Below are 23,723 nucleotides of genomic sequence, written 5' to 3'. Positions count from 1 at the left end.
CACTGTTGCCTGCTAAGAGAACCTATTTGGCTTATTTTTTTAAATATGATGTCTTTTTTTTTTTTTTTTAATGTTCATCCTGAAACCCAGCAGGATTTTTAACATGGGGCCTTTGCAACCAACTGCCAGAAACAAAAGAACCCCCTCTTCATTTCTGGGTATTGGCTGCAAATGCCTCAGGCTGCTGGAAATGCTCTCTGCCAAGATCCTGCTTTTTCAGCCAGCTTTTTTTTTTTTTTTTTTACTTCATTCTGCCTTTTACTTCATTCTTCCCAGGAGATCATAACAACTATAGCCAGGAGTGGGGAGTGCTGGGTTGTTGAGTGAATTGATCACATGACATCTTACTTAACCAGTTCACTCACCAACAGAAGATTCCAGCCTCAGTTGTGATCATAACTATACTTCATTTTGTATCTTTTAAAAAAATATAGTTTTATGGGGAGCTATCTTGTCCATTTAATTTCATTGTTCTCAATTCTGCATGTTTCCCTGCATCTTACTGTTCTGTTTCAGTCAACATGGTGAAAATCTTGATAATTGTTCTCAATTTGCCTTATTTTCCTGACCTTAATTATAGTATGTATATTCAGGTCACTGCATTTCAATATGCATTCCACTAACGAGACAGCCTCCTATTCTGTGTATGTTTTTAACATAATGAATCAGCCATCAGAACATGAGTCATTATTACCATAATTTCCAATAGTATTGTTGGATTTTCTGAAGTAAAATATTATCAAGAGTGTAATGATTGAGTAAATTGAGTAAGGCAGCATTTACGAATTACTGTTGGTGCTGTTATTTCTACTTGCAGTTCTCCTTTTTCAGTTTTTAGAAGTTTCTGATTTTGGAATATTCTCAGTAATTATAGCTTGATTATCCATATTCTAGCATTTGCTAATGATAATTTAATATCTTTATAAAAGATATTTTCCCTAATATAAATGATTTTAATAGCATCATAGCAAATTTGTTTGTAGTATAAGTACAGATAGTGTTGTGCAGGAGTGTTCAACCTTGGCAATTTTAGGTCTTTTGAACTTCAATTACCAGATTTCCCCAGCCAGGAGAATTCTGGGAGTTGAAGTCCACAAGTCGAAAAATTGTCGAGGTTGGACACCTTGGTGTAATGTGACCATCATTATGGCAGTATTTTGACAAATATTTCAATATCTTTTCTAGCAATGACAGCACTGATGGTGAACCAGAAGAAAAAAGAAGAAAAATTGGAAATGTTATCATCAGTCAACCTGCAACTGACTCCAAACTTTTAGTTGATAATGTTCCAGAAGAGGTACAGAAAGTCTTCGTAATATATTTAATTGACAGAAAATCATTACTTGATTTCTTTACTTGAAATGAAATATTTTCTTTTTAAAACAAATAACACTCTCCATTAAATCCTGCTCATTGTAGACATTAGTTTCTCCCCCTAAAAGCAATAGTAATCAAAGCAAAATAGAGAAGTTAAGGATGCTGAAGTGTGGACTGCAAGCTTTTTCAGTTTGAATGGTTCATTTTAATGCCAAGCCAGTTCAGATCGTTTAAAGTTTGCTTAACAACTGGTTGCTTAGCAACCATTTGAAGTTATGATGGATCCTCAGAAAGATACTTATAACTCAGTTCTGGAGTTCTGCTGCACACACACACACACACACACACACACACACACAGGTCGCATGATCACATTTTGGGTGCTTGACAACTAGTTCACATTTATGTCCATTTGCAACATCCAGCAATCATTTAAGTAAGATTTTCAGCATTTTTCCCAGTTACCAATATTTACCAGTATTGGCTTGCAGCAAAAAAATGCTCATTGAATAAAATGGATTCATTTAACGACTGCCATGTTTACTTAACAACCATGACATTTCCTCTGCTTTACAATTGCCACAAAACAGTTATAAAATCAGTCACATGGTGACCTGTTTAATGACTGCCATGACTTAACAATCGTAATTTCAGGCTCAGTTACAGTCATAAGTCAAGGGCTACCTTATTGGGCCTTGCCTACCATTAGATTCAAGACCTAGAGGTAAGGAAGAGGTTCAGAATGGGAAGTGGGAAACAGAGAGTTCTTGCTTCAATTGTCCACTTGAGGTAGGAAGAGGTTGGGACTAGAGAAGGATTTTTAGACCAAAAACATATCTTAAATCCTTATATTAATTACTTTCATTATTGTGTAGAATTGGTTTTTTCCAAATTATGCTCAGAGGATTATGCCAAATGTAAATGGTAATACATCACTTTACAACCTCACTTTTAAAAGCATAACTTCAATTAACAATCATTTTTTCCCTTTAGAGCAATGAATGGCCTTTGGAAAGTTTTTGTGAAGAAGTATGTAATGATCTCTTTGATCCATCCTGGGAGGTAAATGTTTCTTTCTCTGTCCTTGATAATAACTGGATTGTAAGGAAGAGATGATTCTACAATATGGGTGCATTCAGGCTAGAGCAAGCCCAGAAAAAGACTTAAACTTCCTCCCAGAGGAAAAATTTCCTGAGAACAGGCACATTCCATGTTTTGGCACTACAGCTGGGAACCAACAACCTATAATTTGTTTATGCTTATTGTATCACCAATCAATTGCATACAAATACACCATCTAAAATAAATGGTGAAATAATTGGAGCAGTTGCTCACATAAATATCCTAATAACATAGTTAACAAGTTATAACAAGTGTTTATACTAATGGAAGCACACCACCAGTTATAAATGAATGTTTCCTTTATAAACTCTCTTCAAGGCATGACATCAGTTCAAATATTGTTATGTTATTACTTTGGGAATATATGCATATTTTTCTTACATAAGTCATTTTTAGTTTGCTTAACAAGTTCGTTTATTGGTCATTGCAGTTCAGTGGTTCAGCTATATTCATATCTTGGAAAGTTCAATAACTCATGGTTCTCTGGTTTTTAACTTGATGCCCTTAACCACTACTTCAGACTGCTTTCATTCAAATTTTAGTGGTTTGAATATTTATATTTAGTGGTTTGAATATTTAAAAAAGATGTCTAAATCAAAAGATGGATTAGGTTTTGGAAATACAGTGTGGTGGTGGACCTGACAAATACTCTTTTTGCACACTGATTTCATTTAAGTTCCAGATGTTCAAAAATTGTATTTATTTTGTTATGCTTTCATTTGATTTTAACTTTTGACAAATTCTCAATTTTATCTAATCTGCTTTTCTGTTGCTGTTTTGCTCCTTTGATCTTTGTTGTAGGATGAATTATCCCTTAATAAATTTAGCCATATATTTAAAAACATAGGCATCCCTTCCTCATTATGATGACAGTAGAATGATAAATGTGCATCATTATGTCAAACATACCTTCCCTTTAGTATCTGCATTGCATTGTTTAATGCGAGTATTTAAGAGGAGGACATTAAAAATAAACGCAAATCAGGTCACAAGGAAAGTAAGATTTTAGGCAGGGATAATCAGTGTTCTCTTGACATTACAGCAAACTCCAGTTAGCTGCTCCAAGAGTAAAAATAAAGAGATAGGGTTGTGTATGTGTGTGTTTATATATGACTGTATAAATCTTGTGTGGTGAAAAATTCTGTTCTTATAGTTCTAGAATCTTAATATGTTTGAGGCGGGGGTTCGGTGTTTTTTTAGATCCGTCATGGTGCAGGTGTTGGACTGAGAGAGGTACTCAAAGCGCATGGGAAAAGTGGCGGTAAAATGGGAGACAGCACTGTAGAAGAGGTAAGCTCAAAACAGAATTTGTACACTCACAGTGCAATGTCTTCAGCTTTCCAAAAAAGTGAATAGGACATCTCGTTGCAGGCTTAAGCTCTGTGCATCAAACCCAACATTCCATTTTGGTTAAGATCTCTATTGTTAGTGCAAAACTGTATATCAGTTTGTCTTGATCTTCAGAATGTTTATGTGTTAATGGAGTTTTTTATAAGATGATTGAATTTGATACAGATTCTGTATCTATTATTTGGTTTTATACATAAAAGTACAATATGTTGAAGAATCGATTATATCACTGTTTTGGGAGGTGAGCAGATGGTAAAGTTTTATGCTTTATTTTCACGGAGTGTTTTAGTAAACAAGTTCAGATGGAAGCTATCATGGCACAATGTGAAAGCTGTACATAGAAGACCTTTTCCTCTTTATTCCTTTTCTTTTAATTTGGGGAACAATTCTTTTGCTAGTATGCTACCTAGTCTACCACTTCAGAATTGCACTAATTCTCTAGCACTGTTCTTTTTTTTTAAAAAAATTTTATTTGGGTTTTCACAAAAAAAAAACATAATACAAATAAAACATCTTTTTTTGAAAATAGCATGGTCCCGGGTTACACTTCTTCATACAGACACAAACTCAATTTCATGCTCACTTTTATATTCTATTCCATATCTTACTACTGTTTTACGTTTTCTACATAGTTTTTCTCCTCTCTTAATTTTCTCAATTTTATTTTAATTATCTTATCTCAATTCAAATCATTATATTTATACTTTTGTCTGTCCTGTTTCAATTTCATATTTTCTTTTCTCATTAAACAAATTTTCTCCTGTAGTTACAAATTGGAGTATATCTTTATATCTTTTAATTTTATCCATTCAGCTCTTATTTAAGCTTCAATATATACCTTGAGGTTATAACATTCAATATAATACATAACTTCCAATCGAATTCTGCTTGGTACATTCTTAAAATACACACTATATTCTTAAAAAGTGATTATAAATATATGTAATTAAAACACTCATTCCATTCCAATTCAGTTCTATCATTAATATTCATTAAAATCTTAACATCTTTAACATTTCTTTTCAATTAAATATCATACTTCCTTGGGAACACTTATAAGCTTTCCATAATTAATTTTCCCCCCCTATTTCTCTTCCCTTATATTTTATAAAACATTAAATAATTAAAATGTTCCCATCCTTTCCTAATTCAATTCTCTCATTCATTTTATTTCCTTCATTTATTAACAAACATTTCACTAGATTACAATAACTATTTTATCCATCATTTTAATCATACATTGTTTCATATTTTCTAAAATTATTTCTATTTCTAATATAACAATACTATCTTATGTACCTTTGCAGAATCCCTTTTTCAATTAAATTTTCACCCATTATCTCTAAATAGGCCCTGTTTCTCCATATCTTGTTTCTGTCCTTTATAACTTCTTTTCCTTCTTCCCTCTCTTCTTCTCCCTCCCCTTCTTACCCCCTTGTCTCTCTACTTCTAATTCTCTCTTCTGTATTCCTCTCTTCTGTTGCTTTCTAATATTATACTTATTTTTCAAACTATTCTTCCTTTTCTTGGTTTTTTCAAATCTTAAACTTTTCATTCTCTTTCCCCCCTTTCCTTTTTTCCCCACATAAAATTACTTGTTCATTAAAGATGGCTTCTTCTTTGTCCCAATCTTCTTGTTCTGCAGGCATTTCTTGTTGTTTCTCATAGTTCCAGATTTCCATTTCTAAATACGAAGCCAAAAGAACCTCTCCCTTCTTGTGCATCTTCTTTGTACTTTTTAAGTTCCATTTTCAGTTCTTCTAAAAGTAGTGCCATTTTAAACACTTTTAAACAACCACCCTTCTTGTGCATCTTCTTTGTACTTTTTAAGTTCCATTTTCAGTTCTTCTAAAAGTAGTGCCATTTTAAACACTTTTAAACAACCACCCGATTGATTTTAGTCATTCAAATGCAATAACCAAAAATCCAGAGATCACCAAATAATCCAAACACTCCCAAGCTGTTTCTTCATGCTTCTTTTTTCACCTTCTCTTCCTGGGGTTGTACTATTTTGTTTCCAAGTTTCAGTTAAAATGTATCTTTTAGAAGTATTGTTGAGGTTTTACTGTAAATTCCTTTTAATTCCAGGCAGTCTCCTCCCTTTTTTCCAGATCCTGCCCTTTTATTCTTTTTCTCTCCTTTCCTGCTTTTAAAAGCTTTTAAGTATCCAGAAATCTTTATTATCCCTTTGACATTCTATTTTCATCTTAAATGCCTATTGATGTCAAAGTGGATTTTTTTTTTCAATTTCTTATTTAAATCTCTTAGCTGTCAGTATAGGGAAAGGGAGAGAAGAAAAAAAATCCAAATCCTTTCCCTTTTCTCTCTCCTTCGCTGCTTCAAAGTCTTCTTTGGGAACAATGTTATTTTTTTTTTTTTTAGTTTAAATTGCAGGGTACCTTAGTTGTTGCTTTTGCAGTTTAACCAAAACTGCTTTTGCAGTTTAACCAGGTCAACCAAAACTTTCTCTTCTTATCTTCCTCCTGCACATTCTTTTCTGGTCGAGTTCTTCTTTGAGGTGGCCATTTCTGGCCACCGCTGCAAGCCGCCTTCGGGAAAGGGAGTAATGGCCAGCTGAGGAGGAGAGATGCGTCTCTTCAACCCTGCTGGCAGTCTCCCCCCTCTTCACCACCTCTACGGGGTGGCTTTGCCCCGAAACCAGCCGGCTCGGGGCGCTCCAGCAGCGAGCACGGACCGAAACCGCGCACGATCGCGGTTTCAGTCTGTCCGTGAAAAGGCTCAAACCGGAAGTCCTAGCACTGTTCATTGATGGAGTTTGGTTAGTATCTTTTCTCATACAGTATAAATGCCCTTATCTTTTTAAATAAATACAATTTCCCATGAACAGAGTAATCTTTCTTAGTGCATCTTATAATACAGCAGTCTAATAGAAAAACACAATTATCTTTTCCCTATTTCATTGTTGATTATCTCTAACAATTTCTGCTGGAAGCTTATCAACAGTACCAAATAATGCAGCATTAAATACTAATTCAAGGTTTAATAAGTAATTGCTTTTATGAGAGTCTTCATACCCAGGGGAAATATTTTAATTTCTCACCAATTTAAAATCTCTTTGATAAACAGATGATTCAACAACACCAAGATTGGCTGGAAGATCTGGCTATCAGACTTCTTTGTGTATTTGCTTTAGACAGATTTGGTGATTTTATTTCAGATGAAGTAAGTATGCACTTTCAACAATTCTATTGCACACCCTCATTTTTTAAATTGTACCTACAAGAGTGTTGTTTTCCTGTAATCTCAGGTAGTGGCACCTGTGCGAGAAACTTGCGCTCAAACTTTGGGAGTAGTGCTGAAACATATGAATGAGAGTGGAGTTCATAAAACTGTTGCTATCCTGCTAAAATTACTTACACAAGAGCAGTGGGAAGTAAGGCATGGAGGCCTTCTAGGGATAAAGTATGCTTTAGCAGTTCGTCAGGTAACTATTAAATTTTCTTCAAACTTTTGTTGCTTTGCTTGACTTTTGTAGTTATATGAGAGGAAGCCATTTTTGTAAAATACATGTGAATTTCTTAATAGCAGATAAATGCTAATTTCAAACATTGGACATGGAAGCTTTAAAAAAACTCACATCATCAAAACTGAAGTAAAAAACCTTAAAACTATAGATGACTTATAATCGGTCATGTATGATCAAAGTTATGACCTACTTGAAAAAATAAGAAAAAGAGAAAGCTTGAAATTAAAGAGTGAAATCCTAGAAGGAATATATCAAAATAGGGTGAAGAAGTACTGAAAAACATCATTATTTTATATATATATAATAATTATTTTAACATGTGGATGTTGTCCATGGAAGGACATGTTCCATTGGATATTGAGATCTGAAACATGCAAAGCTTTATAAGTCAAGCCATGCTATGAATTCGTTTGCAAACAAAAAACTTATAATCATCCATTTGGAGGAACATTTTAAGTGTGAGAATTAGAACAATTTATTTTCTACATGTACATTTTCACTCCTAAAATCCTTTTCAAAATTCTTTTTTAAATTATGGAAAAGAACATAATTGGCCTAAAATGTTAATTTGGGGTGTTTAAGAGGAAAAAAAGGAAATGTGGAGCTTCTACTGTGATTCTTTCACTTAATTTTGAAAACAAAAACATGTTACTACTTTTTGCTGCTAAATTTTGGAGATATAGTATGAGCAGCTTGATGTGGACTATCCTAAATGTTTCTTTATTTCACAGAGGGGAATTATTATGGTTAAATTTATTTTACTTGAGAGCTTAAAATTCTCTCTAATATTCCAAATAAGCCCCATAAATCATTTCTAACCATAAATTAATGGTTGCTTTATTAATAATAAATAAACAGATCCAACTGCACAATTTGTCATGTATCTCTAGGGCACCTGTTCTTGTTAAGAGCTCAAGAAACTATGGAACAGCAGGAAACATATATTGGCTAGTCAGGCAGCTGATAAGAGGATTTATAATTTGAGAAGAAATATGAAATAGTCTTCTAATTCTATCCCACAAAGTCCAAAACTGATTTTATATTTGAGGGATAGTTTACACGAAAACAGAAAAAGTTCCCTATTTGTTTTCTTATTGCGACTTTCATCTCCCTCCCATTCTTCACTTCTGGGATATTTGCTTTAAATTCTTAGGCAGATGGAACAACTAGTTTGCTGTCTTCTTTTTTTTCAGCTGATGCTCTACTATTTTGTCTGGTTATCAAGCACAGAGCAAGTTTTTAGACTGGCATGAGTTTTTTTTTCTCCAAGTCTTCATTTTTCAATTTCCATTTTACTGCCACAACTAATCTACTGTATAAATCTAGTTGACATACATTCGTCAAGCCTATTAGAGGAGGCGAAGAAGGGGGTATTTTTTAAAATCTGCTTATATAGAGAGAGATCTTCCAAACTTTATTGAGGTGGCTCCAGTTTACTTTTAATGCTTGGCCTATCAGTTATATAAGGTTTTGGTTTCATTATTGAATAGAATGATATGGGCATGAGAGAGAACATGACTGGAAAACAGTTCTCCCCACAGGCTCAAAATCTCTTTTATCCTTGGATCCTAAGCTTAACAGATCTTACTTTTATAGGATCTGATTGAAACATTACTACCTAAAGTCTTGCCTGCAATCACTGAAGGACTACAAGATTTAGATGATGATGTTAGAGCTGTTGCTGCAGCATCTCTGGTGCCAGTCGTAGAGAGCCTTGTCCACCTCCAGCCAGAGAAAGTAAGTAGAGATGCTAATATTTCTGTACTTATTGGCTTGGTTCTGGAGAAAGTCCCAGGTGTCCTGTATTTGACCTCATGCATTTTTCATTGCTCTGCTCATATTTTAGGTACCTTTTATTCTTAATATACTGTGGGATGCCCTTCTAGATTTAGATGACCTGACAGCTTCCACAAACAGCATCATGACCCTTCTTTCATCCCTTTTAACTTATTCTCAGGTCCAAAGATGCAGGTAATCTATGTAATTTTTCTAGTTGAAATTCCTTGTTTAATCTTGATCGCCAACCTTATTTATTGTGCAGCTGGCAGAATGGATCTTAGATTATTTTTAATACATTGGCGCAGGCACATATTGCCTTAGCTGTTTTGAATTGTGTGATAGGAATGATAATGATAATATATTTGCTTTAACACCTGAGGTCATGCATTTAGTCTCCTCCCTGCTTCATCTTCCTATACTCATCATAAGTGTACCCAAGATCATCCAAAAATATTTAAAATGTATTTTTTTCTTTTAAATTACATGGATTCTTCGGGAATGTTTTGGGCATTTCTGGTATCCCAGAAACCCTTAAAAACCTGGCTGTGATCCTGGACATGGGGGGTGGGGGTCAGGAGGTTTAGGAGTCACATCACAGAGATGTTATTGTGTTAGTACGGCTCTCAGCTGCGATTCAGCATATATCTTATTATTGTTTGAGGAGGGTTGTATTGTGTGGATGGTTTATTCAGTTGCCCTGAATCACTGTAAATTGGTTCAGTAAAAAAATAATAAACAATAGACATGTATTGCACCATGGCATAGCCTTTTTAGTACTGGGGGATTCAAGATGATAACCCTGCTGCCAGCTCTAAGATCAATAAAATTTCTGGAGGACTTTTTGTGGCAGAGAGATAGAATCCTTTCTTTCACCACAGGGAGAAAGCAGCAAATGTATATTAAAAAGTGTAAATCCATAAAATGCTATGAAGTATAGAATTTTTCTTCATGATCATTTCACCAAACCCCTCCCCCACATGAGATAGGTCACCTCCCGTCCATGTTTCATTTCCTCCCTGAAAGTCATCTACATTTCTGACTACTTAATACATGCAATTTTATCTGGGGTATTGTGGGGGAGTGGGGATTCACCCTTAAATTCCCCCAACTTTTAATATCGGAGTTAAACATAAGCTCTGTGCTTAATAGTTTCATTGGGAATCAAACAGTTCTTTTTCTCCTGTAATCCCTGCCCTATCAAGTCTTGTTTAATTAAATGTGCAATCCAATTATTTATTTTTTAATTCTTTCTGAATATTTTTCTTTAAAAACGTAGCTTACCTCACTGTGGCTAAATGGAATGGGTGCAAAATTTACTCATACTACTTTGATCACATGATTCCTGTGGTATGCAGTTGTCTCTTCTCTATATCCTTGAACAATATAATAAGTATTCCCATTCTGGTTTTACATAAAAATGCATTCGTTATTCATTAGATATGTCTCATGCCTTTCCTCCAGACATTCAAGGTAAAATAGCACTCTAGTCCAGTTTTCCCCGAAACAACCAACATGTGGGATACGTTGGACCGAGAGAGACCCCAAATCAGAAAAGGCTGACAGTGAATTAGGATCGAGTTCTCTACATTTATCGAATATCTTTACATTTCTATACATTTTTAGAGTAGTTCGGGGGATCTTCCTAAAGCATAAAATAAGCTTTTAAAAATAGTAATGAGACAAATGTTTGAACTGCTTAATACCAGTTGAGTAGATGTTAGTAGGCTACATAAGCTGACTTGTATCAACAAAACGATAATGTTTTCAACCTGAAAATATGAATATGCATTGCAAAATGTATTGACTAATTTATGGACTCATTTTTTATCTTTCTTTTTCCTCCACCATGTTTTAGTATTCAGCAGTCACTCACAGTTCTGGTACCACGTGTGTGGCCATTTCTTCATCACACAATATCTTCTGTCCGAAAAGCAGCATTAGAAACTCTGTTTACTCTGTTGTCTACACAAGATCAGGTGAGTAATTGCTATCATTAGAGCAGTGGCTCCCAACCTTTTGGGCACCAGGGACTGGTTCCATGGAGAAAGGTTTTTCTGCGGACTGGAAGGGGGTGTGGTTTTGCATGCTGCCTGCATCTTGTGGATGGGGCTGCACTTGTTTGCATGGCCCAGTTGCTGGTATGCTGCGGACCAGTGCTGGTTCACGGGCTGGGAGTTGGGGACCAGGGGTGGGATTCAATTTTTTTAACAACTGGTTCTGTGGGTGTTGCTTAATTGGTGGGCGTGACTTTGTGGTCATGTTATTGGCTGGGTGTGGCTAACTCAATATCACTCACATCGAGGCACGCATCTCCTCGCCTGGCCTCTCATGACTATGGGGATGCTGCAACAGTCGTAAGTATGAAAAATGGTCATAAGTCACTTTTTTTCAGTGCCATTGTAACTTTGAACGGTCACTCCACACAAGCTAAGTACCAGCAAAGGAGGGGAAAAAAACTCCAGAGAAGTTCCTGAGACAGGAAGTCTAGTCCTGCCAAGAATGTAATAAGGATTAACAGAGAGGCAGTTTCTGTAAGCAACACCAGAATGTTTCCTTCCTGCCTTCCTTACAGGATTAGGCCAGTAACAACCAGTTCTCCGAACTGCTTAGAATGTTAAAAACCAGTTCTAGCGAATAGGTGCGAACTGGTAGAATCCCATCCCTGTTGGGGACTCCTGCATTAGAGTACAAAGGAAGTTTGGTTGTACTTAATTTGTGAAGTAGAAATCCAATTTTTCACTTCTGTTTTCTCTATAGCACATTCAAAGTATTTTTCATTATTACAACAATCCAGTATTTAAAAATATAACTAATATAGTACAGATGAATAATTTAATTGATTTAAACTTGAAGTATTGCAGTCTGATAATTCTAACCTGTTTTGTTAAAGCAGTTTGCTGTTAATTAAAATAATTTTATGTATTCCTTTTTGCTGTTAGACATCTGCAACCTGGCTAACTCCCATTTTGCAAGACATGTTAAGGCATATCTTTCAGTTCTGTATTTTGGAAAGTAACCAAGAAATTTTAGATTTAATACATAAGGTATGTGTCCCATTAGGCCTTATGTTTGCCTTACCTTATTAATAAATCTGTGTATCTTTTCTGATGGTTGAGTTTTAGCATTAATTGTTAGATATTATGAGCACCATGCATGAAATGCAACTCTGTAGAACTGAAATTGGAAGGGTCTGGATATAGTTTGTTCACTGAGGAACAAATAATGTTCCACAATAGTTTTAGAACATGCATTTTTCTCCTTTTTATTATGTTGTAAATCTTATTACATTTTGTTATTTCCACATTGATGCTTTTATTATTTGTTTAAAAGTTATTAACATTCTATTATTTAAATGGCTTAGAATATTGAGAATAGAAAAGAGAAAAAAATATTCCATCAATGTTAATTGTAATTTAGGATGATGGTATTACAGATACAACTCTTAGCTTTTCTATCTGAAGTTGACTATTATATTGAAAAATAACTGCTACAACTCATACCAAAATAATTGTTATGTGCTAGATCAGGGGTATCAAACTCAATTTCATTGAGGACTGCATCAGGTTGTATTTGACCTCGGGAGCCAAGGGGCATGGCCAGGGTGGGTGTGGCCAGGTCAACTTCACTCATCGAGGCTCCATTTTGAGCTGCAATGGCTTCTTGCATCCTTCTACCAGCAAAACCAGAACTGTGGAGGCCGCTCACAGCCCTCCTGGGTTCCGTTTTCATCCACAACAGCCTCCTGCAACCCTCTGCCAGCAAACACAGAGCTCAGGGAGGATGCGCATGGCCCTCCCAAGCTCCATTTTCACTAGCAGAGGCACCAAGGGCCGGTCCTTCACTGTTTCTAGGGCGGGCCCGCAGGCCAGATCTAAGCACCTTGCTGGCCAGATCTGGCCCACGGGCCTTTTGTTTGACACCCCTGTGCTACAGGTTTTGCTCTTAAGCTACTGACTTATTAAGAATAGTAAGTATCTTTAAATTGACTGTGTTTGCTTTCTTTCTTTCTCTTTAATAGGTGTGGCTTGAATTGTTGAGCAAAGCTTCTTTACAGTATGTGGTAGCTGCTGCATGTCCATGGATGGGAGCTTGGCTCTGCCTGATGATGCAGCCTTCTCATTTGCCTATTGATTTAAATATGTTGCTGGAGGTGAAAGCCAAACTGAAGGTCAGACTTGAAGAAACAAAGTATTGCTTTAACTACTATATGCCTGTTTGAATAGGGTATTTGCAATGCTGGACAGACTTTGTCTTGTAGAGATCCCCCAATTTTGCACTGAAGAGTCCTGTATATCAGTATTTTACTAATAGTGATGATTAACGTTTTCCTTCTCAAGCCCTGAGGTAGTATTTTTCAAACTTGGCAACTTTCAGATTTGTGGACTTCGATTCCCAGAATTCCCTAGTCCAGAGGTCGCCAACCTTTTGGACCTCAGGGACCACCAGACTAAATCCCAGGGACCACTAACAGTTCTGTGGGTGTGGCTTGGTGGTCATGTGACTAGCTGTGTATGGCTTATATGTGAATATTATAAAAAATTATATAAATATTGGGGGGGGGTTATTAAAAAAGGGCAACTTTTACCCAAAATCAGACAAAGCAGGCAGGCAGATTGAGTTGCTCACAGAATCACAGATTCATTTAGAGATCTATCTATCTGCCATCAGCTAGCTCAGTCTGTCACATAAAATTTGCTTGCAAGCAAACTCATAAAATTTGCTAGCAAGCAAACTCACAAAATTAACTCACAATACACCATGTTTGTAAATATTGATTTTTTTTTATAAAAAAAGAGCAACTTTTATCCAAAATCAGGCAAAGCAGGCAGGCAGATTGAGTTGCTCACAGAATCATTCAGTGATCTCTCTATCTGCCATCAGCTAGCTGAGTCTCTCAAATTTGCTTGCCATGAGTCTGCACTGAATAATAGAAACTTCAGTCCTAACGGAGGTTCAGCTGTACTTAAAAGCAGAGCTGAAGATCTAAAGACTAGCTAGAAAGCAAGAAATCCAACCATTTCCTGCTTCCTAGCTAATCTAAATCTCCTGGCACAGCAGAACAGCTGATGGTCAGGGGGGGGAGGAAAAATAGCAATTTAGTAGGCAAGTTTGCCGGGTACGGAGTGAGTGGGCGTGAAGGGTTCCTGCAGGCCATGTGGGCGGCGCAGCCTTGTGCTCCTGCACAGCCTGGATAAATTGCTTTGGGGGGTGCTCTAGGGGTGACATTTTTCTGGGGCCCACCAAATTTCTCAACATGGTAGTGATGTCAATTCTGGGAGCTGAAGTCTTTAAAGTTGCCAAGTTTGAAAAAACACCGGTCTGATGCTTAGACATGTAATACTGGTCCCTTTAAAATGGCTTGTATATATACACTATAGGAAACAGTACTTAATATATAGATATAGTGTTATTTTTATTTCTAAATAAAGTAGTTAACTTCTATCTGATTCGAGAAGGGGTAGCAGCATTAACACCCATATGTGCTGTGTTGTTTGAGATACTGCCATGTGGTAGCTATTGACTCAGATTAATTTTGCAGTGTCTGTCTAAGCTTCTAGGGGCTATGCTACCTGTTTTGTTTCCTCTACATTTCTTTACTGTAAATTATACTGTTGATATAAATATTGAATATCTTACTTTTTATTTATTTTCTGCTGTTACTTGTATTCATTGCAAGCACATATCTTTTTTAAAATACTAAGGTTTTCAAATTGTGCTGGACAACTTTCAAATATTATATTTTATCTACTGGAAGTAAATACAGCGTCTTTCATTATGTGCCAAGTGTTTTTTTTTTTCTTTTAAGTCTAACAGTGTGCAAGCTGTTTTTCACATAGAATAAGATTAAGTCTCTTGTACTTTTGAAAATTGAACATTATTTTTGCTGCAGAGCAGAGCAGAGCATAAAGAAACAAGCATCTTGTCCATAGATTATACATCTTGTGAAAAGCTTCTTTTCAAAGTCACTCCGTGCTTTTTTTCCTCTTCATCTTTTGGGCTCGTATGTTCTGTCTGTGAGAGTCAGTCACATTCTAGAAAACCAAAACTGTTCTATTCTTCCTTTGTGGCATAGACAAGTTAATGTCTGAAGGAGGCCTGTTATAAGCAATTTAAGAGTTTGGAGAAAGATTGAGAAATACAAGGACAAACAGGATTGTCTTTTGCTTATTTTGCATCTAGCTTGTTAACCTGAAGCCAATCTTCTCCTTTTTCAAAAAATGAATTTCCTGAGATGAGAATAAAGTTTAGGTATGTATTTACTAGGAAGCATTGGAAGTGAGGAGAAAGAATAAGAAAAAACAAGAATTAATATTTGGAACGAAATAATCTCCAATTTTTTGGTATCATGCCCCCTTTTTCAGTTTTTTTTAGAAAACCATCCCATTTTCCATGTTGTATTTAATACACATTGAACCACATTTGTACATATATATATATATATACAATGTACATAAAATATACAATAAGCACAAACTCTTAACAAAAATTAATGAAATAATGGAAATAAAAAGCCCAACCCCATGAGATTTCACACCTCCCGACTTCCCTGTGGATACTCACAGCCCCTTGTTTTTCTCCTTCCTTCCCATCAGCCTGCCCAGTTCCATCTTAGCTGCCAATTTTTATAGCCCTGCCTCTCTCCTGCCAGTGTTCTCTGTCTTAGATACTTTATCTCAGAAATACAGATTTTATCCCCCCTGAACATTTCATATCCCCTGGGCCCACCTTGGAGGGAGTTTTCCCCCCCCCCCAACCCCAACCCCCCCCCCCCCCCCCCCCCCCCCCCCCCCCCCCCCCCCCCCCCCCCCCCCCCCTTTTTTATACAAGTCCAGTGAATTTTAAGTAACTGTGCTTCATTTATATGACTGAATTCAGCAACATCATTGATAACACATTGCTCTAATAGGAGAGAAGTAATATTATTTTATTATATATGTATCCTGCCTTTCATTTAGGATCTCAAGAAAGTATACGTGGTGTTCCATCCTCCTATTTTTTTCTCCCCACAATAGTCCTATGAAGTAGGCTGAGCTAAGAGAAAATGACTGGTCCAAAGTCATCCAGTGAGCTCCTGTTGCTGACAGTAGATTGGAATCAGGACGCCCTGCTTCTAATCCAACAGCTGAATCACTTCACTCCATTGGTTCTTAGTAATATATGCTTCCTCCTGAATTCTTGCCATAATTATATACATTGATCACAATATCCTGTAGAAAGGACATGGGAATAAAATTTGACCCATGGATTCTATTTTTTAATGTACACAATGGGAAACATTTTGATCACTAGAAACACCACTGACCTTCCCTTCCAGTAGAATCCAAGGTGAAAGTATTGAACAACAATAATATATAAGTTTGTTTGATTTGCACCTGTGAGAAAAATGGCTGACCATTTATAAGCCTCTTCTGTCTAAACTCTGTCAGGAGAAAAAGCTCATTCTGATCACTCATATATCTGATCTCTGTCCTCTGATGATTATCCCAGCTCTGTGTAGGTGAAATGGGATCAAAACCTTGAAAGAAAATTGCAGTTGTATATTTCTCCTTCCTCCCCCCCCCCCCGCCCCCAGGTAAAATAAAACCACCATGAAGGGTTAGAAATGCCAGGGGTTGGTTGAAAAAAATCTTAGTTTATGTCAGTAACTTAAATAATATGGATGAGGTCTGGTCTCAGGAGATGGCATTCCCAAGTAAGTGTTCATGGAGGTTTGAAATACAACAGAGTGTCTAAAATTGCTTATATAAATTTGGACTGACAGTTTGCCTAACCAAATAAACACATTTGAAAGGAGAAAAATGTTTGCATGATCACCTTGACACTAAATAGCTTGGTGGGAGGACAACTAGAATGCAGTTGCTGCTTATGGTTCTGGACAAGCATTAGACCCGGCTTTCTGTGGCAGCTTTAACTTGCCTTCCACATTTTTGGAGTATATGTTTCTTTGGCCTGCCAGATTTATCAGTGGAATTGCACCATCTGAATACAAGGAGTATGCCTAGCTCACTTAAACATATGGCATTCTTTTCTTGTCAGAGAGTGCCATTTGTATAAAAAGTTAAACAGAAGGGAAGTTAATGCACAGCCTTGCTTAACCTTTTGGAGTTGAGATCTGGTTAGATAATTTACATAACATCTAAAGTGGCTTGAGATATTTTTGTATGACATCCTAATCCATAGCAACTGTCAGGCTGCACTGAGGCTGTTATACGAACTGGAAGACTAGTAGACAGAGAATCAAGGATGCAGCTCTTTAATAAGCAGGTTTATCATTACAGATAACAAAGAAGCCCCAATAAAGCAGAAAAGCAACAACTGCCAAGTCTAAGCTTTAAGTCAGTCTTAAAATTCAAAGCTTGTCTCTTTATGTATCCTAAGAGACCAAGAGAGGGTTATTTGCCAGTGGGAGGGCCAGATGACATTGATTAATGGCTTGACCTTATCTTTCTTGTACTCCCATTAACAGAAGCCCATCAAGAGTCAATCATCTATACTATATTTTAAATTTCTTCTGCCATCCATCTCTATGTGCAAAGCCCCTTGTGTGGTATTGATTATTTTATAAGATACTTGCCATATGCCAAATAAATAAATAATACATAAAACCGTTGACCTCCTGCCCTAATACCAGTTTATTCCTCTGCCATAATGCACCATTGTTCCATTATCCCAGCCTATTCAGTAGATTCTTAGATTTATGTCTTGCATCTAGCTTACTTGTAGTAAGTAGCCAACAGATGGGCTAATAATTAGTAGGTTCCATTCCTTTCCATTTTATTACTTTCAGATTGGGTCTGTGATAACATAGCCCTAACTTTCTAGGATTTGCACTACCTTATCAATGTGAGTAGAGGCTGCTTGTGGAAGCTCACTAGGCTGCATGTATTTTAAATAGTTTAGGGAAATCAAGTCATTTGGCTTCCCATTTTGCAGCTACCTAGTTAAGAAACCCAGTCTGATGGGTCATCTCTGTTGACCTCAAAAGCGAACTGCTGCAATTACCTGCTTTGAGTCACTGCCTAGAAGTATTCTGGGCCAGGGGTCTCCAACCTTGGCAAGTTTAAGCCTGGAGGACTTCAAGCCAGCGCTGGCTGGGGAAGTTGAAGTCCTCCAGGCTTAAACTTGCCAAGGTTGGAGACCCCTGTTCTGGGCAATCTATTGTTGTGGTTTGCTGGCAGCCAGTGTAGACAGCAGAGGTATCAGACAGTGAGGACGAAAGGGAACCAGTCAGGGAGTCTGGAGAGGACTTCAACGAGGGTCCTGCACCTGATGCAGGGATGGGGCCAGGACCATCTGGGAGTGGAGTGCTGCCTTTGGAGTCTGGCAGCAGCGAAGCAGAGGACCCAAGGGAGCCTGTTCCCAGTGCGCGTGTGCACAGAATTGCTAGAAGGCGAGAGCAGCTGAAGTAGAGGGGGCGACTTTGGGAGTAAGGTTGGGAGGTGATTGTCCCTCCCATAAGGGATAAAAGTCAGACCTCAATGACGAAAAGCTTTGCAAGAAGCAAAGCAGTTCAGTAATTTCCGAGTCCTTCTTGAAGCTCTGTACTCTGGTGGTTTTTTTCTGGGTTTTTGGGTTGGTTTATGTTATAATGATCTCTGTGATCATATTAAGAGCAACTGCGTTCTCTTCGCTGATGATGTAAAGCTATTCAGCACCACATACAATACTGCTACCCTTCAAAAAGACCTCGACTATGTATCAGAATGGTCAAACAAATGGCAACTTCAAATCTCAACAAATAAATGCTCTGTCTTACATATTGGCAAAAAAAAGTCAGAAAATAAAAATACAGGCTGAATAGTCAAGACATTGTTGATGATCCAAACTCTGTCAAGGATCTTGGAGTACTCATCTCTAATGATGTAAGTGTAGAGCCCACTGTAACTACATAGCCAAAAAGGCATTAAGAGTTGTTAACCTAATCTTACCTAGCTTTTTCTCTAGTAATATTACACTACTAATTAGAGCATACAAAACATTTGCTAGACCAATACTCGAATACAGCTCATCAGTCTGGAACCCACATTACGTATCTGTTATTAGCACAGTTGAGAAAGTCCAGAAATATTTCACAAGAAGAGTTCTCCCCTCCTCTACTTGTTGCAGAATATCTTATGCTACCAGACTTGAAATTCTAGACCTAAAAAACCTAGAACTACGCCACCTTCGGTCCGATCTAACTATAGTATATAAAATCATACACTGCAATGTCCTACCTGTCAATGAATACTTGAGCTTCAACCATAACAATACAAGAGCAAACAATAGATACGAACTCAAGGTTAATCGCACCAAACTTGGTTGCAGGAAATACGACTTCAGCAACAAAGTGGTCAGTGTCTGGAACATTCTACCGGACTCTGTGGTTTCTTCCCCAAACCCCCAAAATTTTGACCTTAGACTGTCTACTATTGACCTTACCCCTTTCCTAAGAGGTCTGTAGGCGGCGTGCATAAGCGCACCAATGTGCCTAGCATCCCTGTCCTATTGTTTCTTTTATTTTTCTAATATGTATCCATGTATTCATAACTATGTTTTTACTTATACCTATTATCTTGTAAGCAATTGACAAACCAAACCAAATAAAGTAAAATTAAAATAAATGATTAATTTGACTTAATTGGACACTCTACTCTGAGATGGTGCTACCAAAAATTCAGTGAAATGGTCAAATGTGAGGACATGGCTTTGTCCAGTTTTTGGTTGGTTACAAAGATGAGACTAGGAGTGGTTTGAATTGAGATATCTCCTGGCCCCCTTGTCACTTTCCTCGGAAATTAACTGAAATTATACTATATTTTCTATATTATACTTTCATTACTATATTTCAATACTATATTTTCATTAGGTTACACAGATTTCACTCAAATGGATGTCCAAGTTAAAAACCTAGCATTTGTCAAATTTTAAGCTTCAAACAAGAAGGAAAACAGGTTCGTTCTTTAGCCATAGGATGAAACAGATAAAAAAAAATCAAGTATCACAGCTTTTAATTTTTCTGAAAGGAGAGGAGTCTGAAGCATTTGTAATTATTAAGAAGGAAAGAATAAATGGGCAAATGAAGCTTCACCTCTGTTTAAACTTTGGAAATGGAAAGCAAATCCATATTTGCCTTTTGTCTGATATGTTCTTGTGCTTGCATTTCTTTCTTTGTTGTGTGCATCATGATAGCATATAAGTGCCTTTTAGCCAGCAATTGCAGTTGGATAACAAGTGCTGTTTTATAATTTCAGAGCATTAGAACACAGGTGGGAACTGGAGACAGCTAATGTTACAAGCCTATTGCTGTTATAGATTTGTATGCATATGCTCGGGTTTGAAATTATCCTGTCCAAAATTAGAGACAACGAACATGTTTATATTATATTTAATTTAGGTCCCTACTATATTCCTGTATCGATTTCATCTGTGATTGAAATGCACATTTCAAATATTACTGTTCCAAATATAAAAAGAAAAGCTGTGTGTATGTATATAAAAACATAGGTCCTCTCTTAACAGCAGGTGTGTTGTTTTCACAGGAAAAGTCAGGTGGGAAGCTGCGTCCAAGTCAACCCCAGACCAAAGAAGTGGTCCAAGAATACATAGCTGGTGCCGAAAGCATCATTGAAGATCCAGCAACTAGAGATTTTGTTGTTATGAGAGCTCGGATGATGGCTGCAAAGTCAGTTTATTCTTGAAAATCTTTATGTTAAACAAGAGAGAACTTATAGTCAAGATACGTGATTCCAATTAAATGGCCTAAAACACTGTAACCCAACTAACAGAAATATATTGTTCCAGATTACTTGGAGCCCTCTGCTGCTGCATCTGTGATCCCAGCGTGAATGCTGCTTCCCAAGAAATCAAGCCAGGGGAATCACTTGCCCAACTCTTGCTTTTCCACCTGAATTCCAAGTCAGCTTTGCAGAGGTTTAGCGTTGCATTAGTAATCTGTGAGTGGGCTTCCTTGCAGAAGGTAGGAGAATAGTACAGCCATTAAAACATACATTCTCCATTTTAAGCCATTTCCTGCCTCTGTTTAATAAAGCTTCTAATTTTCAGATATAACGCCTTTTCCCATCAGCAGATAACAATCCATACGCAAGATAATTTTCAGGTTGACTGAAATTGACAGAACTGTAATTCATGATGTCTATGGAGATTCTCAATCATCTAGGTCATGGTTGTCCCAAAGGTGCTTTTTCAAGAGGCAACTGGATTTTCTTGTTTTTTTCTTTTGAAGACATTTCGCTTCTCATCCAAGAAGCTTCTTCATGATCTTAGTTGCAGAGGCTGAAAGTACCCAAACAGTCTTCTAAGAATATGCATAGCAGCATTTAAATTTTGTGTGTGTGAAGAATAGACTATGCTGCCATGTGCTTTCAAAAATTGCTTGAGCTTTGAAAGCCAGCAGAAAGCTATTTGAAACATTGCTGCTTTTGGGGGTACATAACTGGTTAAGTCCATTTTTTAAATTGAGATGTACATTAATATTAAGTATTCAGTTCCATAAGACTTATTGCATTGTACTTTTATTTTAAATCATGAAGCCAAATAAACACCAGTTCAATCATTTAGAGTTTTTTTCGGTACTTGTAATAAGTTAATCCTCTGTACGCCTTGAAGATCATCTTCACTTAAAATGTAAAATGTTGGTTGTTTGCAGGAAAATAAAATAGTGGCCGATGCTGTCGTGTCACGCTTACTTGGAGTGCTTTCTGAGCATCTTTATTATGATGAAATTGCGGTTCCCTTCACCCGGATGCAAAACGAATGTAAACAACTTATCTCTTCATTCACCGATGCAAACATTGATATTTCCAGCAAAGTAAACTGCAGCGTTTTCACAATAGATCAAGCTAATGAATTGGTGAGTAAGTTAATAAAAAAGATTAAGCCTTCACACTTCCATTGAAACTACTATATGGTGGCAAAGTATCCCCCAGTCTCTGCAATTACCTTTTAAAATAAGTCGGTTGATCCTCCAGAATAGGTAGGATCTTTTTGCATACAGGTAGACCTCGGCTTACAGCCACAGTTCAGACCGCAATTTGGGTCACTAAGTATTGCGGTTGTAGAGCAACATGTTGTGTGATCACATTATTTTGCAATCCCGACAATTAGCTGTCATTAAGTAAATTTCATTGGTCATTGGTTAAGGACTCACCCCAATCCAAGTCATTCCAGTCTTGGTCCCTCACAGATCTGAGTCTCAGTAAGGTAAGGGACTGACTCCAATTCCCCCATCTGCTTGTCTCCTCCACCCCCATCCCTGCCCTTTGGTCCCCATTCACCCCATCTTATGGGGCAACAAGCAGCTCAGAACTGCATGGCTCTGGAGCTGCTTGCCACACCCCGGAAACCACAGCCACGTTAGCCCAGTTCCTGTCACACAGTCAATTGAAATGTTAATAACTGTAGATAAAAAGCAGCCCTGATAATATGCTACATTTACCCATAAATGTGTAAGCTTTCCTCTTAGCTCTTCTGGATGCATGAGATTGTAACCTATTAGTTTCAAAAATAATAAATACTAATTGATTCCTCTCGTAGCCATTTCTTGCACCTAATTATTTTTGGTAGGACTGGGATACTGATGGTGCAACTGTCCTTGGTTCTATGTCTTAATGGCTTTGAATACAATAAGTCTTGGTGTCTTTCAAGAGTAAACTGACACTGGAAGCTGGGAGAACACTAGAGTGTTTTTTAACTATCTTTATTACATCCATAAGAAAGAAATTATTGTAACTGCAACCCAATATCTTCTCATAAGGGTTATAATAATCAAATTATATGCAAATCTTGGTGGAAAGAACAAACTTCAGCGTGATAAATGCAACATGGAGTCTAGACGTACCTAGCTGTAGGACATACCTTCGAATAGTAATAGCAACAGCTAGGAGTTTCATTGTCTTCCTAGATATTTCAGTCAATTAATCCTTAAATGGCTGTTTTATCATTCCTGCTTGGGAATGGTCTGAAAATCTGCAAACAAGCAGCACAGTGAGTTAAAATATCAGATGTAAGATAAAGGATATTTTTGTAGCATGAATCACAGATTCCTCTTCAGTATTTGAACAAATGCAAAGATGATCCTGGTCAGGGATATTATTGTAGTTTTCCATTATCATTATAAAGGGCAAGGCCGAATTCTTGCTCATGCAAATGCCCTTCTGCGTTCAGTATTAAGGACATTATAAGAATATCTAGTTGTTTTCCATAGCTGACAAATATTATTCAGTTTATAAGATACTCATCATACCTTTCTCAACATGTGAACTGTTGAGATTTCAAAATCTTTGGGTTAGCTAAGATGTTACAGAAGGCTAAAATTCTTTTAAATTCCAAAATGGGATGTGAGGACTGAAATTACGAACACCAAGGTTGAGCTAAACTTTGTATTGTATTGATGTACAGTTTTTCACATTGAAGACACCCTGTTACACCAGTTCTCCTTTCTCCATGCCTGCTTTAAGTCTGCCTTGATGTGGAAGAGAGAAAGCCCAGGAGTCTTTCGTTGCGGGGAGAGAGTCCTCAGTTTTAATAGTTGCCCCACTATTATTTAAATACTATATGAACAATTCTATATAAAATCTACACGGTGGTCCGATGTCATCAATAGATAAAGGATACTTAGTTGTATATCACAAAATCTAGGCCAAAAAGTTGATACTCTTTGGGGACA

At 37.0% G+C, this 23,723-nt stretch overlaps 1 protein-coding gene across 2 annotated transcripts in view; it reads left to right on the top strand.

The window, feature by feature from the left end:
- Positions 1 to 23,723, top strand: part of BTAF1 (B-TFIID TATA-box binding protein associated factor 1) — a 73,615-nt gene that overhangs the window by 28,043 nt on the left and 21,849 nt on the right. For both annotated transcript variants that reach the window (XM_087964236.1, XM_087964235.1), the window contains exons 7-19: positions 1,186 to 1,297; positions 2,311 to 2,379; positions 3,640 to 3,729; positions 6,877 to 6,972; positions 7,058 to 7,234; positions 8,873 to 9,013; positions 9,123 to 9,247; positions 10,911 to 11,031; positions 11,995 to 12,099; positions 13,074 to 13,223; positions 20,578 to 20,720; positions 20,840 to 21,014; positions 21,705 to 21,908. In XM_087964236.1, the coding sequence (XP_087820362.1) occupies positions 1,186 to 1,297; positions 2,311 to 2,379; positions 3,640 to 3,729; positions 6,877 to 6,972; positions 7,058 to 7,234; positions 8,873 to 9,013; positions 9,123 to 9,247; positions 10,911 to 11,031; positions 11,995 to 12,099; positions 13,074 to 13,223; positions 20,578 to 20,720; positions 20,840 to 21,014; positions 21,705 to 21,908 (1,708 nt within the window). The remainder of the gene's footprint in view (positions 1 to 1,185; positions 1,298 to 2,310; positions 2,380 to 3,639; positions 3,730 to 6,876; positions 6,973 to 7,057; positions 7,235 to 8,872; positions 9,014 to 9,122; positions 9,248 to 10,910; positions 11,032 to 11,994; positions 12,100 to 13,073; positions 13,224 to 20,577; positions 20,721 to 20,839; positions 21,015 to 21,704; positions 21,909 to 23,723) is intronic.

Source organism: Notechis scutatus, chromosome 4, assembly GCF_049901735.1.
Source record: "Notechis scutatus isolate UNSWTSFEM ecotype Mainland chromosome 4, rNotScu1.2, whole genome shotgun sequence".
Classification (NCBI taxonomy): domain Eukaryota; kingdom Metazoa; phylum Chordata; class Lepidosauria; order Squamata; family Elapidae; genus Notechis; species Notechis scutatus.
Note: the sequence above shows the minus strand (reverse complement) of the source record. Positions and strands in the feature narration are given on the sequence as shown.